We start from the raw sequence: 17,012 nt of genomic DNA, 5'->3' as shown, positions 1-17,012 counted from the left end.
AAAAAAAAAAAAAAAAAGATTGCTAAATTTATGATGATGGATGAGATAAAAAATAATAATTTTAATAATAAATAAACAACATCCCCAATGATTGGATGAGACGAAATAAAAATAATAATAATAAATAAATAAATAATATTTAAGGACACATCAACTATGTCAATATCCTTGATGATTGGATGAGACAAAACTTGTAAGTGGTTTGGTTCAAACCATATTTTAAACCAATCAATATGAAAAAAATGTAATAGGTTACAAGTGAAAAATAAGGGTAATCTGGGTATTTAAAAAGAGCAGGAGAGAAAGAGATGTAAAAATAAAAAAGCAGGGAAGTATCAGTAAAAAAGTAAAAAGTAAGGGAGTTTTAGTAAATATATGCCGGAGTGTAGAGGAGTGATACTAAATTCCCCTACATATATGAAGAGGATAGCCTCTCTCTGTGTCTCTGTGTAATACACAAAATCAGAGATTGGCAATTGCTTCCGACCTCTCCTCCATACTTCCGATGGTACTCATCGTCTCCCTACGAAGCATTTGGAAGAACAAGTTTGTTGATTTTGTGGGTTCGTTCTAATTGTTAATAATGTTCTCCTTTTTTGTGTTTTTTGATTGATTTCGATCCTTAAAAATTCTGAGATTAGGTGAATATCATCTTGATCTCATCGTCAATTATGAAGCGGTGCCAGCACTAGACAGCTTTGAGCCAATCCATGGAGTTCTACTCTGTGAGGGTGAAGACATCAATCCTTCACTTTACGATGCCAAGATTTCTGGGCTTTCACCAGAAGAATTAGAAGAGATTAGGAGATTGCATGTGAGCGACACATCAATTGATCGAGAAAAGGACACAATAGAATTGAGACTCGTAAAGCTCTACCTTGGGAATCTGTGGGGATTAACAGATCCTTAATGTTGCTCGTGGGGGTTCCCTTTATCAAGACATTGAGAAAGAACTCTCCAAAAATATTTCAGGAGAGAGACTGGTTCACATTGATTATGACAACTACGATGGGCATCGTCATAAGGTGAATGTGGTGGAAAATACCCCATTGCATGACTGGTTCAAAGATTCTCTCCAGGAAGGGAAGATGGAGATTCAGGTTAATAGCTACCATCATCAAGGTGTCAAGAGATTAGCCCAAAGGTTTGTTCCAATGGCTTTCTCTCCAGATGGTTTAGTTGAAGGTTTTTAAGATCCTGATGTGTATAATCCTCATGATGGTAAGTTCACAATGGGACTAGGGTTATTTTGGGGTTTAAAGTTCAATTATGCATCATGAGACACCACTTAACTGTGGGCCACTCACGGTCAGGATACGATTGATAGAATCTATGATATTAGAAGGGGTACGATTGTAATTTTAAATTTTACAGGAAATATAAGTGTAATAAATGAAACATTCAAGGGAGGGGAGTGAAATTTTCTTTCTTTTTTTTTCATATATCGGTTTGGTTTACAAAAGCCCAATTCAAAGCTGATAGCTATCGATCTGGTCGGTTTCGATCTACCATCAGTTTCTTTTAACAATCCTTTATCGTTCTTTTATCAGTATGGTCTTGAGTTTTACTAGTAGTACTTTTTTTCTTCTTCAATTTCAATCTGAACAGTCGGTTCAGATCAATCTTATCAGTTGGTCTGATAGGTTTCAATATTTTCTTTCCGGTTTCTAAAACCAAAACCCATACCAAACCCCTAAAAGATTTGGTCCGAACAGATTTTGATACCCCACGAATCAGAAATCAATCCCTGCCAAGGAAATGGCAAGAGAATTTTTGGAGGATGTTGACTAATGAAATTACCTGAACCTTTGATTCTTGCACTGATAGAGCCTTTGAGGAATACCTTTAAAAGTTGAAAAAAAAAAAAAGAAGAAGAGCACAAGGATTAATGGAAATATCCGTGAAAGCATCAATAACGGCGGGATTTACATTTCTCATGAAGTCAGGGTAGTCATTTCGTTCTTCTTTGTACATAGGTGTAAAAGCCACATTGCCTTTTAGGTTTTTCTTTCCTAACAAAAAGATATTAGTGAAAAAGAGTCTTAAATAAAATTAAGAGAGCTGAGGAAACAAAGAAAATAGAGTATTGTGGTAATCCTCAAATGTAAGCAATCATGCTCAAAATACCCATCGAACTCCGTGGCTGGGGCTACTACGTTGGAGTCTAAATTAGAACCAGCCCTTTTCCTTTTATCCTTCCCAGAAAAAAGCATCAGAATTCTCCCTCCTCACATAAATCCCAACTCTATAATAGAAGCTTAAGTCAAAGTCAAAGTCAAATTCAAAGTCAAAGTCAAAGTCAAATTCAAAATCAAAGTCAAAGTCAAAGTAAAAATCCCCTTACCTAAAGGCACCACATTCTAGACCAGTTTAATATCTTTTGGAGCCATGTACAACTTGGTCCATGCTTCATAGTCTTTATCCCTAAAACTCGTGATGCTATTGGTAATCATTGGAGCTTCTCTGTGGAATATGTAGGGGTGTCAATTGGTTTGATTTTTGTTCGGCTGAATATATAAAATACACAAATTGAATTTGAACTAAATCGAAAATAGAAATACAATCTTAAAACCAAAATTAAACCAACTCGATTCAGTCCTGTTTTGATTTCTATTCAGTTCTTCATTCGGTTATGGTCCTATTTTAGGCATTTGGGACACTTGGTTCAAGTTTGCTTATGATCTTATTCGGTTTTGGTCTAATTTTAGGTGTTTGGGGTCACATTTTACATCTTCGCCAAAAAAACAAAAAACAAAAAACAAAAAACAAAAAACAAAAAACAAAAAACAAAAAACAAAAAAACAAAAAACAAAAAAAACAAAAAACAAAAAAAACAAAAAAACAAAAAAATGAAAAACCTTATTTGTTAGGGTCATAATTTACCAACCATTAAAAGGAATAGAGTTCAACATCAACGTTGATTGAAATATCGAAAGAGAATATAATTTGCCCGGTTCCTTATTCGGTGTCGTTCAATGATTTTAGTCATGAAAACAAAACAAAACCAAACTAAGAAAAGATTCCAGCTTTTGAAACCAAATTTGAATAAATTTATTTTGGTTCAATTCGATTTCAAATGTATAATTTCGATTTCCGTTCTAAATTGAAACCCTTAAAAATATGAATGTCGTTTGTGACTTGAAATATCTGTAATTAAAATTGGTGTAGTGTATTCTGTTATTCTGTTGTCAAAGACCCAAAAGTTCCATGTTGGCTCTTCTTCTTCCTCAAAGTTTCAAATTTAGTAGACTCATGCTTTACTGTGCCACCATCCACCCATTGCTACACCCTTGCTGGTACCATTCTTCTTTTTTTTTTTTCATAAAAAGATCAATATTATTAAGGGTAAAAAAAAAAAAAATGGAAAGAAATCAACAAAACGAACAACATTTTTTTTTACTTAAGATCAGCAAATATATATATTAAAGAATGAAAAAGAAATAAGTCGAAGCCATATAAAAGAATACATACTGAACAAAACTCAGTTCCCTAATCCACCTTCAGCATTGTCATTCGCAGAGAAAGGAGTCAAGACAAAGAGTCAAAAAAACTTCAAAAAGACTAGATTATAAAAATTGAAATCTCGATTTCCAAACTTTATCCCATTCTATATCATCGTGTGTACAACATAACCAAAGCAAAATCACTAGGGGAAGCTACTCACCCCACCTTGTTCTTGATCCACCAGTTTTTGATGCCGTTTTGGCAAGAATGTCCGCTATGGGATTGGCCTCCCTAATGCAGGTGGACAACCCCGACACATGAGAGAGTAGAGAGACTTCTCTCTAAATAACTCTATGTCCCTTACAGACAAATTCTTATATTTACACCCCAAGAAACTTTTACAAGTTTCTTATATGGGACTAAACACAAATTCACTTGCTTCACTTGTCAAAAAGACTCAAAAAAAGTTTTTAAATAATAGGGTAATTTGCAATGCCACCCCTTGGAGAATACCAATATTATAGGAACATCCCTTTTCTTTCACCAAATTAGACTCAGACCCCCTATAGTCAGTCTCTGTTAAGTGATGCTATGAAATGACAATTTAGCCCTTATGAGTAAAACACCATTATCTTATTATCCCCAAAATACCCCTCTCTTCACTTGTATACCATTTCATTCTATCATTTTCTCCCTACCTGCAGTTTATGATTCCGACGATTTCCAGCCGAGTTACTAGTTTTGTCGCCGGCAAATAGATTCAGATGTATATATGCTGATGTCTTGTTAGCATATTATTAGAGGCGGCAGAGCCCAATAATGGAGTTAGTGATTGGGTTTAATATAAAAGGGAACTCAGAAGACCATGCTCGAACACAAGTAAAAAAATCGCTACTTCCAAGCAAAATTCCCATCTCCACCAATGAAACACAATCAAGATCCATTACAGAAAACGAACCATCAAAGAGAAACTAAGTCGCTTTAAACCCATGCATAATAATGGATTTCTTGGGTAACCAGGCTGACCTAAAATGAGAAAAACAGAGAAGTTAGTTCAGAGAAATTGACTGTAATTACTTAAGATCAGCAAATGAAGAAGAAAAGAAAAAAAAAAAAAATGAAAAGAGCATATTACAGGAATCTCAGTTTTTGATTTTCCTTAAAATATTTATGTACTATATATTAGGGTTGGGTTTTTTTAGGGGAAGAAAGAGAGAGATTTGTAGAAATGTAACCCATTAGATCAAAACATTTAACAGAAACTCCATTATTCTAAAATCTAAGCTTGAGGTCTCCTCACTTACTGTATATGAACTTCTCTCCAACTTTCTTCGCTGCAACCTGAAGAACTGTCCCTCTCTCTCCCCATAAATCACAGAGAGAGAGAGAGAGAGAGAGAGAGAGAGAGAGAGAGAGAGAGAGAGAGGTGCAAAGTGTGAAGGGAGAAGTGACTGTGGGAGTGCTACACAAGGTTTAATTAGTAGAGAAGAGAAGGGAGGGTTGGGGGCTCGACCTAAAAGCGACAGGTCCAAAAGGCACAGAAGAAGGGATTGAAGAGAATGTGAGAGAGAGAGAGGTGCAAAGTGTGAAGGGAGAAGTGACTGTGGGAGTGCTACACATGGTTTAATTAGTAGAGAAGAGAAGGGAGGGTTGGGGGCTCGACCTGAAAGCAACAGGTCCAAAAGGAACAGAAGAAGGGATTGAAGAGAATGTGAAGGAGACCGACTTACCTAACGTCAGCACATGCATTCGAACGGGTTACCCGCTGAGGCTGACCGTGCGTTCTCTCGTGTTGTCTTAGCTGACGAGATCTGATCGTTTCGTTTTCTCTGGTTTCGTTATGTTGTATAAAAGACAATGGAAGGGTATTTATACGCTCAGAGATTAATGAGATGAAAGAAGAAGACAACTTGGGCAGTGAAAGAGAAGGCCACCGATGGTGGCGAAGTGCCAGAAAGTGCAACAGGTTGACGGGTTAAATGATAAGAGGCAGAATAACATACCTGTAGTCGCTGGAAGGGGTTCGCAGCTGCGGGTCACCGGAAGGCGGTTATAGCTGCCAATCTAAAACGCTCTAAGGATCTTCTTCTCCGACGTTCTTCTTTGTGTTGAAATCGACTTGGGGACTTATGAGGGTAATTTTGGTACTTCATTATTTTTAAGGGTAAAATGGTATTTAGAAAAGAAAATAAATTGTTGATGTCAGCATTCTTGGTATATTCTATAACAGAGACGGACGGTAAGAGGTCTAAGTCTAATTTAGTGAAAGAGAGGGAGTGTTCCTATAATATTGACATTCTCCAGGGGGTGGCGCTGTAAATTACCCTAAATAATATAAAGCAAAAGAATACTTGAGGGTCATTAATTGATATTTTGAAACTTGAAACACCAACAAAATCAGCACAAGCCTTCTCTAGTTCTTAATCGATGCTCCACTTTCCCTTCTATATTCACAGAACTCCAGCTCTATGTTGAAAAGTGATCAGATATTCAGGATGCAGAAGAAGGGAGAAGGGAGAAGGGAGAAGGGGTTACCACGAATCCCATGAAAGGCAGGTTAGCTGCTTGTAATTCTTTGGGCATTTGATCACAAAGAAAAAGGAAGTAATGCTTTGGGCATCAAATTCCTGTCACCAGCGAAGTGATAGGGTCAGTCTTGGGTCCTCACGGAAGATTCCTGGTAATTAAGAGGGTGTTCCTTCTAGAAATTGTTGCGGAATGGGGTGAGTCATCTTCCAATTATAGTAGAAGTTCTCATTAAGTCAAGGTCAAGTCATCATGTTATGATGTGCTTAGTGTATCCTTCATTTTTTTTCCGGTTTCCACTTTGATCAGTGGAAGAAACCTTCACTTTTTCCGGTTAATTGCCACTTTGATCAGTGGAGGAAACCAGACATTCCTTGTCCAAAATTACAAGATTACATAAAATTAAATTTTTTTTTATACAAAATTACTCATTCACTGTTTCAATTAACAAAAATACATAATATTGAGTTTGGGTTTACAAATTATCCAAAATTCTCACTGTTTTTTAGCTAAAGATCATTTGTACTAAAAAAAAGAGAAAAATAGTATACAAAGCTGAAATTACCTGAAATTTCAAAAACAACAAACCAAAATTTTCACTCGACCATGTATGTTTCTTCACCATTTTATTTTTGACTTCCTCTACCCTACAGCTGCCCCGCCCTCTCCTTCACTGCAATCCTACACCAGCACCCTCCAGTTTCAAATTGTAATCTTTCATATCAAGCTCCCTGGGTATAGGAGAAAAAATATTCATGGCCTGAAGCTCAACCCACTAAGTAAGTAACGCCACATTTGGTTGAAGGTCAATTATGCCCCTCTTTGTTTGCATCATCAAATGTGCTTTCCATGGTTTCCATGTTGGTAAGCATAGGGGGTAGCGCAGTTGGTGAGCAACAAACTTGGTACGAGCCATAAACTCAGACGTCTTAAATTCGACTCCCACTAGGGACACCTTGGGTCACTCACACGGGGGTGTTTAGTGCTCAACCTCAGTATGATTCGGTCCATGCGGTTGTGGGGTCAACATGAGCCCGTGGGACTAGGCCGGGATACCCGTCGTTAGCAAAAAAAAAAAAGCATAGAAACTAATTTTTTTGTCATTTAGGTAATCAAACATCTAACGCCTAGCTAGCGTTTGGTGGAGTATTTCATCTTTTTTGGTGGAATATTACTGTTGTTGATTGGCACTATCCTTCAAATAGGGTACTTTTCCCACAACTCAAAATTGCATGATTTCTATATTTGTGTTCCAAAATTTGATTCTGATGGCACTTTACCTTCTAGTTTTCATTTTCTTTTTTGGGAGCTCTTTCAGGCTAGAATCAGTCACTGGTAGAAGGATTGTGCGGAATGAGACGGATCAACTAGCTTTGCTGGAGTTCAAGAATCAAATTTATGATCCGTAAGGATCATTAATTTCTTGGAAAGATTCCATCAATTTCTGCCACTGGGTGGGGATTACATGTGGCCATCGTCATCAACAAATCGGCTTGGTTTTAAAAGGGAAGGGCTTGGGAGGAATCATATCTCCTTCCATAAGAAATCTCACTTTTCTTCATTTCCTCGACGTTGCAAACAATAGTTTCCGTCAAAAAATCCCACAAGAAATTGGTAAGCTGATTCGACTACAATTCATTAGTTTTTACAACAACACTCTCGAAGGAGAGCTACCTACTAGCTTGGCCAATTGCTCTCGTCTAAGAGAAATCTGGTTCTCCTATAACAATCGTGTCGGGAAGATCCAGTTGAAGTAATTACATCTTTATCAAAGTTGGAGGCAATTTCTCTTAATGATAATGGCTTAATAGGAGAAATACCAGCTTCTTTTGGGAACATTTCCTCCATCCGAGTTCTCTCTTTGTGTGAGAATGGACTGCAAGGGAGCATTCCAGAATCCTTTGCTCAGCTAACAAACTTACACTTTCTATCACTTTGTCTAAACAATCTGTCTAGTATGTTTCCTATCTCTTTATGTAATCTCTCATCTCTCCAAGTTATTTCTATTGGAGAAAACGAACTGCATGGGAGCATTCCAGAATCCCTTGTTCATCTAACAAACTTATACTATCTTTCAGTTTAACAAAACAAGCTATCTGGTATGGTCCCTGTCTCACTATATAATCTCTCGTCTCTTGAAATTATTTATCTTGGACAGAACCAATTTCATGGCAACCTTCCATGAGACATAGGCCTCACTCTTAATCCAAATCTCAAAGTACTTGAAATTGGAAGCAACCTTTTCTCAAGGAGGATTCCAGATTTATTTTCTTTAGTATCTGTCCCATCATTGATTTATGTAGATTTGTCACATAACCAATTCAATGGTATACTCGATGACTTCTCCCACACCAATAAAATGGTTGGAAAATTCCCCAACTCCACCTGTAATGGAACAAATCTTGAAGTTCTTGATTTGTCCTATAACAAATTGAGCGGTGTGGTTCCCAAGTGTTTTGGTTGCATGGTAATTGGCAATCTATGTGCCCAAATCTAGAGTGGAACAACTTGCATGGGCCCATTCCTAACGCTTACACAGAAGGATGCAAACTACAGATAGTCAAAGTAAATGGGAATCAACTAGAGGGAAATTACCAAGATCATTGGAAAATTGCAAGGGTATGGAGGTGTTAGATGTTGGGAACAACCAGTTGAACAGTACCTTCCTCTTCTGGATGGAAAGCCTACCCCAATTGCGTGTTTTAGTTTTGCAATCTAACAAATTCTATCGTCCCATTACACAAAATTCAAAGGCTGCTGTTGATTCTCATCCTCCCTTCCCAATGCTACATGTGTTTGATAACTCTTTTTTTTTGTGTAAGGTCAGCAAAAGAATTATATTAGAATAATCAAAAATGAATATAATACAAATACCCAACAGGGCACCCACAAACTTCTCATTCTTTCTCCAGCTTCGGCATTGCCATCAACAAAGAGAAGAGCGAGAGAGCTGACTAAAAACAGAGGTCAAGAGAATCTGAAACGTGGTTTGCCCATGGCATCCCACTCCATTTCATGAATAGAGAACCTAGGAGAATCTGAAACGTGCTTTTCCATCCCGTCTGCCATTGTGTTGGTTTCCCGAAAACAGTGACGAATACTTCATGTACTTGAGTTTAAAAAATTCAAGATAATATACCATCTCTGTGTAAGCCTCCACGGAATTAAGCAAATGGAGACACACCAGACCACCGCCTTCGTGTCAGATTCAAATTGAATCCAGCTTAACCTCAACCTCTGAGCAATAGTAATGGCATCGAAGAACACTACAAACTCAGCATCAAAGTTAGATGCAATACCAATATAAAATGCAAAGCTTGCCCTGACCACCCCTAGATGATTTTGAACAACCCCACCAGCACCTACACTCCCTAGTTGCCAAGAGAACATCCATTGATATTTATCTTGAGTTTTCTCAATCCTTCCTGGAGAGGCCTTTGCTCTTAATAGCTTCAGCGCTGCAGGCAACATCAAATCCTTCGTCGATTTCACCACCATTGGGACCATGTAGGATACTACATGCAGATCAGTACATATAGCTTTCACTACCAAATCAGCATTCCTACTGTTGTTATCATACCTCCTACAGTTCCTTTCCATCCATATGTGATATAAAACATAAATTAAGGATGCACACCACATATGCTTCAGGGGAATTGTTCTAGCCTTTCTCTTCCACCAAGAAAACAGCTCTTGAATAGAAGGGAAACCCTGCCATTGCAAATCAAAAACCTTCAAGAAGTTGGTCCACACCATCACCGAGAAGCTACAATGAAGAAATAAATGATCCATAGATTCTGCCTGACTATAGCAAAGAGAGCATCTTGATGCCATTTGAACTGAGCACTTTACCACATTCTCATCTGTTGGTAATCTACCATGCACCACACGCCACCCCAGAGTTGAGACCCGAGGAGAGACACCCTTCATCCACACCAAATTCCCCCATGAGACCTTCTGGGATTTAGATCAAAGATCTTCCCAGGCTGACCAAACTGAGAATTTACCTGACTACGTAGCTGACCAAACCCTTATCTCATCCTGATCGACTGAGGCAATTGGGATTTTTCGAATTTCAGAACATATATTCTGAAGTCTTGGATGATTCACAGGAGGAAGCTGCCACCACCCATCAACAATAAAATCAGCGACCCTCGCTTCCAAGCAAACCTCAGGAACAATATTTATCTCTTCCAAAATCGTTTTTTCGGACAGCCACCGATCATACCAGAAAGATATGTCCTCCCCCTTTCCTACAATCCATCGTTCTTTTGACTCCATAAAGTCCCAAACCTTCTTAATCCCTTGCCAAATAGATGAGCATACATAGTTCTTTTTGGGAGTACCTACAGCTGAAAGAAATTGCCCTCTTAGAAAAGCAGCAGATTTAGACCTCTCATTCTTGATTTGCCATGTGAGCTTAGCCAACATAGCCAAATTAATATCTCTAAGCCTCCTGATGCCTAGACCACCCTCCGCCTTAGGTTGACACACCTTTCCCCAGCTCACTGAGATAGCTTTTGATGAGTCAGCCTCGCCACTCTAGATAAAATTGCGAATCCATCTCTCCATTAGGGAATTAGAGCTGGAAGGCCAAAGATACACTGCAAAATTATGAATTGGAATGAGCTGGAATGGCCACAAGTCGTTTCCAAAAACGGCGAAACAAGTTCCTGGGTCATTTCTTGAACCATAAATAAGTAAAAATTTCTATTTCTATTTCTGAAAATAAGTGAAACGAAACAGTTTTATCAAACGCTTTTTACTCCGTTTCTGTTGTTTCTAGAAACAGAAACGGCAGAAACGCGTTTCTTGAAAAGTTATCAAACGGGCCCTAAGGGTCCATTTGATTTTGTTTCTGCTGTTTCTATGTCTAGAAATAGCAAAGACAAATTTTTTCGTTTCTGTTCTAAGAATCAGTTTTTGGAGTTGAAAAAGTGTTTGATAAATCTGTTTCCGTAAACGATTTCCGCAAAGATTGATTAAGAAAAGACAGTTAAAAATACAATTTACCTGTACAATTTCAAATCTCATTATCCAACGGTCCAACCCTTCAATCCAAAGTCCAAACCAATACAAGGAGAAGAGATGAATGAAACTCAAGCTTTGTTTGTAGTAAGCCTTCATAACCGTAATGGCACCGATAGAGTGGGCATCTCCACCTCCATAATCCACCACACAGTTAGCAAAAATAGTAACGATCACATGCTCCTTCATAGTGGAGGGTCCTGGATTCAAGCTGAAGCTTCTCCCTAAAACCTGAAATTCTCTATTGGGTCTGCTATGCTAGGATTTTACTAGCCCCTTTGTAGAAACGTAACCCTAAAACAATGCAGAAGATAATGTAAAAACAAGAACAAGCAATGCACACAGATTTATGAGGTTCGGCAAGATTGCCTACGTCCCCGGCGAGATGAGATCCTACTTCACTATCAATGGAGAATAGGGTTACAACGCTCGTCCCTCACACCTCTCAATATTGCGTGCATTACAGAGAAAGAAACCCTCACTACAAATATATAGCGAAAAACCCTAATCTGTCGTCCTGCCTGTCGAGGCGCTGCACCAGTACTCCTTGGATTAAGCTGTGACGGAATACAAGGCATCGTACACCAACACCCCCTTTAACAGATCAGAAGGTCAAAATTCCAACCCCAAAACATACGGCCGAAACCTATGAAAGCGCATCAATCTGAAAGACCAGAGCCACCCTTGGCAGTGGTCAGTAAAGCTTCTACTAATGTGTCTGAATACCAGCGAAGGACGAATAGATTTTTCCAATCATATGGCTACTATCAATGGCCAAAACCAGTGACTGAAAACACCTAACACCGCCACTGATTTCTGCGAGTTTAAAGGGTTTTTTTCTTTTTAGATTAAACCATATGCGAGATGAATCAGGGGCTACAGCCGATCTGTTGATGCCGGCAAAGGATCATAATCATAACATAGGAAGTAACACCCGGAAACCAAGCTTTGAACGTCATCACTGGAAGTGAAGGATCGTCCGTTTCCGCTAAAACCAGTGCCACCTCCTCCACCGTACAACATCCTCCAATGCCGATGGCTCTTCATTGAGCTTCTACGCACTAATTGGTTGTTTCTCAGATGCCATGTCTGATTTGTGTTGAGAGCAACTACTTCTAGGTAACAGGGAAGAGCCAAAATTTTGAACGAGAAGTTTCAATTGGTTGGGTAGCCGAATAAAGCATCGGTTTTGTAACATTTTTTCTCTCCCAATTGTTTCAATAAACAGAAAAACAAGTCTAATTTGTTTCTCCATTCCTATTTCCAGACACAGAAATAGGCATAAATTTCTATTTCTGTTTCCAAAAACAAGTGAAGTGAAAAAAAAAAAAAAAAAAATTTAAATTAGGGTGTTTTTCTATTTCTGAGTACAGAAAAACAGAAAAAAACTGTTTCTGAAAACAAAATCAAACAGCCCTAATAAGCTCTAACCAACAGGGTGAGTTATAAGTCAAGGTAAGTAATATAAAAAAAAATAAAAACATTATGATGGGTTTAGTTTCTTCTTCTTCATTTCTAGTTCCCTCGCAACTCAAAATTGCATGTTTTTTTTATTTGAATACCAAAATTTGATTATGATGGCGCTTCAGCTTCTAACTCTCATTCTCCTTTTTGGGAGCTCATTGTGGCTACAATCAGTCACCGGTAGAAGGATCGTAGGGAACGAGACAGATCGACTTTCTTTGCTGGAGTTTAAGCAACAAATTTATGATCCGTATGAACACTAATTTCTTGGAACGATTCCATCCATTTCTGCAACTGGGTAGGGATCACATCTGGCCATCGTCATTGACGACGGGTTGTCAACTTGGACTTAGATGGGAAGGAGTTGCGAGGAATCATATCTCCTTTCATAGGCAATCTCACTTTTCTTCATTACCTCTACATCAGTAACAATAGTTTCCATGGCAAAATCCCCCAAGAAATTGGTAAGCTTATTCGACTACAATTCATTAGTTTTTATAACAACACTCTTGAAGGAAAGCTTCCTACTAGCTTGGCCAATTGCACTCGTCTAAGAAAAATCTGGTTCTCCTATAACAATCTTGTCGGGAAGATTCCAGTTGAAGTAATTACGTCTTTGTCAAAGTTGGAGGTAAGTTCTATTCTTGATAATGGCTTAACAGGAGAAATACCAAATTTATTTGGGAACATTTCCTCCATCCGAGTTATCTCTTTGGATGGAAATAGACTGCAGGGGAGCATTCCCAAATCCCTTGGTCAACTAACAAACTTATATTATCTTACACTTGATGGAAACAACCTATCCGGTTTGGTCCTTGTCTCACTATATAACCTCTCATCTCTTGAAGTTATTTCTGTTGGACAAAACCAACTGCAAGGGAGCATTCCTGAATCCCTTGGTCAGCTAACAAACTTACACTATCTTGCATTTGATAGGAACAACCTATCTGGTATGATCCTTGTCTCACTATATAATCTCTCATATCTTGAAGTCTTTCTCTTGAACAAAACCAACTGCAAGGGAACATTCCAGAATACCTTGGTCAGCTAACAAACTTATACTATCTTGCACTTCATCGAAACAACCTATCTGGTATGGTCCCTGTCTCGCTATATAAGCTCTCCTCACTTGAGGTTATTTCTTTCCACGAAAACAAGCTATCTGGTATGTTCCCAATCACACTATATAATCTCTCATCTCTAGAATATTTTTCTTTTGGACATAACCAACTAAATGGGAGCCTTCCACGAGACATAGGCTTCACTCTTCCAAATCTCGAAATACTTTTAATAGAAAGCAACCTTTTCTCTGGGAGAATTCCAGATTTATTATCTCTATTGTCTCTCCCATCATTGATTTATATAGATTTGTCACATAATCAATTCAATGACATACTCGATGGTTTCTTCCACAACACTACACTGGTTGGACAAATTCCTAACTCCACCTGTAGTGGAACTAATCTTAAGGTTCTTGACTTGACCTATAACAAATTGAGTGGTATGATTTCCAAGTGTTTTGGTCACTTGATTGGTAATCTAAGTGTCCTAAATCTTGAGCAGAACAACTTGAATGGACCCATTCCTGAAGCTTACACCAAACGATGCAAACTACAGATATTCAAAGTCAATGGGAATCAACTACAGGGGAAATTACCAAGATCATTGGAAAATTGCAAGAATATGGAGGTGTTAGATGTTGGAAATAACCAGTTGAGTGGCACCTTCCCCTTCTGGTTGGAAAGCCTACCCCAGTTGCGTGTTTTGGTGTTGCAATCTAACAAATTCTATGGTCCCATTACACAAAAACCAAAGGTTGTTGCTGATTCTCATTCTCCCTTCCCAATGCTACATGTTTTTGACATCTCTCTCAACAGTTTCACAGGAAAATTGCCACTGGAATATATTTGTCAATGGAAATCAATGTTGGTTACAGATAAACCTCAACTTGCCCATTATATAAGTTGGCAAAATTCAAGTTCTCTTGCAGATCTTATCTATGAAGTTAAGCTCAAGATTGTAAGCAAAGGAATAAGTTTGGAGATGGAGAAGGTCATAGAAACATTCACCACCATAAATCTTTCTTACAACAAGTTTCGAGGAAATATTTCAGTTGCAATTGGGGAACTTAGAGCACTCATGGGGCTCAATTTTTCTGCAAATGACCTCACAGGGCAAATTCCATCTTCACTTGCTCAGCTGACCATGCTTGAGTCCTTGGATCTTTCCAAAAATATTTTATCAAGGGAAATCCCCCAACGATTGGGAAGCCTCACATTCCTTGCAGTTTTGAATCTATCACCAAACCATTTCACAGGAATGATACCACAAGACAACCAATTTGGAACATTCTCAGTTGCTTCATATGAAGGGAATGAGGGATTATGTGGATTTCCACTACCTAAAAGATGTGGAATAACAGAAAGAGCACTACCTCCAGCTTCGATAGATTCAACAAGTTTACTTGATTGGAGATTTGTGATTGCAGGGTATTGTTCCGGGGTGATAATTGGGGTGTTGATTGGACAAACCATGTTTTGGAGGATCATTGGTTGCTTTAAGTTAACATCAAGAATGAAAAGATTCAAGCCAAAGCAAAAGTCAAAGAAGAGCAAAAGGCATGGGAGAGGAATATGAACATATGTCAATTGTGGAGTGAACAAGATCCCACACCCCATGGATCTTGTAAGATGGGATTGAAGTATACAGCCGGCTGAAGAGGATCCGGGCTCAATTTCAGTTGCATATTTCGCGATATTTCTGCCGAGATATATGTATTTTTCTTTTTTCGTTCTTTCTCCTACTTGTATTTATTTGTGTACTTAATGTTCAGTGTACTAGCGATGTTGGGTTGTTTTGGTTTCATTCCTTATGTGGGGATTTTTCAGAATCATGCCGAGACCCTCCATTTAGGATGTTATCTGTGCTCTTTTTATTTAATAAATTTCCAAACTACTATGGAGAGAGAGAGAGAGAGAGAGAGAGAGAGAGAGAGAGAGAGAGAGCTTGTGGATACTTCAAGTGTCACGCCTATTTTAGTAATCATATCAAGACTTGTGGTCACTGGTTTGTGTCTGGAAACTGTTTCTCCGCAAAAAAAAACGAGGGTAAGACTGCATACATTATAACCCTTCCCACTAAGATTGTTAAATTAAGTTAAAACAATGGGCTAGCGGCTAGCCTATGGAAATCCAATATTTTAACAATTCGACTAGAATTTAAGATTTTTCTTCATGGGTTATATGTTACTGTAGATAATATACACTGTCAGTTATATGCAGCTTCTGATTTTGGGAAACTAGTATCTGTTTTGTTTATGCCACATTGGACAGTCGTAATCCAATGTGAGCAATCATGCTCAAAGAAAATAATCCAAATACCCATCGAACAAGATGTCACACACTTGCAAATTTTTTTTGGATGAATACACACTTACAGTTATCATTTCCTCTTCACAGAATTCCCAACTCTATAATGGTAGCCCAAGTCAAAGTCAAAATTACCATACTTAAAGGCACCAAATTCTAGACCAATTTAATATCTCTTGGAGCCATGTACAAAATGGTCCATGCTCTCCTTAAAACTCGTGATGCTATTGGTAATCATTGGAGCATCTCTGTGGAATATATAAGGGTGTCAATTGATTTGATTTTGGTTCCGCTCAAGATACAAAATATACAAATCAAAATCGAACTAAGTCGAAAATAGAAACACAGTCTTAAAACCAAAATTAAACCAACTCGGTTCAGTCCTGTTTCGATTTGTATTCAGTTACTTATTCGGTCATGGTCCTGTTCCACTTGGTTCAAGTTCGCTTTCAATTTCTTATTCGGTTTTGATCTAATTTTAGGTGTTTGGGATCACTATTTACATCTTCACAAAAAATAAATGAATAAATAAATAAATAAAATAAAAAGTATTTGTTAGAGTCATGATCCACCAAACTTTTAGCAAACATTAAAAGGAATAGAGTTTAAAATCAATATTGATTGAAATATTAAAAGAGAATATAATTTTCTGGTTCCTCATTCGGTGTGGTTCAATGATTTGAGTCATGAAAATAAAACTAGACCAAGCTGAGAAAAGATTCTAGCTTTTGAAATCAAATTCAAGTTAATTTATTTTGGCTCGATTCGATTTGATTTCAAACGTATGATTTCAATTTCAGTTCAAAATTGATACCCTTAAGAATATGAGTGTCGTTTGTGACTTGAAATATCTGAGACAATTAAGTAAAACAGAAGAGAAAATCTGTAATTAAAATTGGTGTAGTGTATTCTCTTATTCTGTTGTCAAAGACTCAAAAGTTTCATGTTGACTCTTCTTCTTCCTTGAAGTTTCAAATTTAGAAGACCCCTGCTTTACTGTGCCACCTAACACCATCCACCCATTGCTGGTTTCATTCTTTTTTTTTTTTTGCTGAAAGATTGATATTATTAACAAAAAAAAGAAAAAAAATCAACAAAACCCAGCAGGGAGAGCAAAAAACAAACTAGCGGAACCTGAACCTAGGTCTCTCCAAGTAAGCCTATGACTATTAAAGACTAATT

At 37.8% G+C, this 17,012-nt stretch overlaps 1 protein-coding gene and 1 pseudogene across 1 annotated transcript; both read left to right on the top strand.

Moving 5' to 3' along the window:
* The window catches only part of LOC122086835, a 1,833-nt pseudogene extending 553 nt beyond the window's left edge, over positions 1–1,280 (top strand).
* Positions 1,281–13,965: 12,685 nt separating this feature from the next.
* LOC122086834 (receptor-like protein 34) lies at positions 13,966–15,099 on the top strand. Its single transcript, XM_042655780.1, has one exon. The coding sequence runs from the start codon at positions 13,966–13,968 to the stop codon at positions 15,097–15,099; it is 1,134 nt and encodes a 377-aa protein (XP_042511714.1).
* Positions 15,100–17,012: the final 1,913 nt, after the last annotated feature.

This window comes from Macadamia integrifolia, chromosome 8, assembly GCF_013358625.1.
Source record: "Macadamia integrifolia cultivar HAES 741 chromosome 8, SCU_Mint_v3, whole genome shotgun sequence".
NCBI lineage: Eukaryota > Viridiplantae > Streptophyta > Magnoliopsida > Proteales > Proteaceae > Macadamia > Macadamia integrifolia.
Note: the sequence above shows the minus strand (reverse complement) of the source record. Positions and strands in the feature narration are given on the sequence as shown.

What these genes read in the sequence shown, in the direction of transcription:
- LOC122086834 (XM_042655780.1), top strand. Translation starts at nt 13,966, where the DNA reads ATGATTTCCAAGTGTTTTGGTCACTTGATTGGTAATCTAAGTGTCCTA.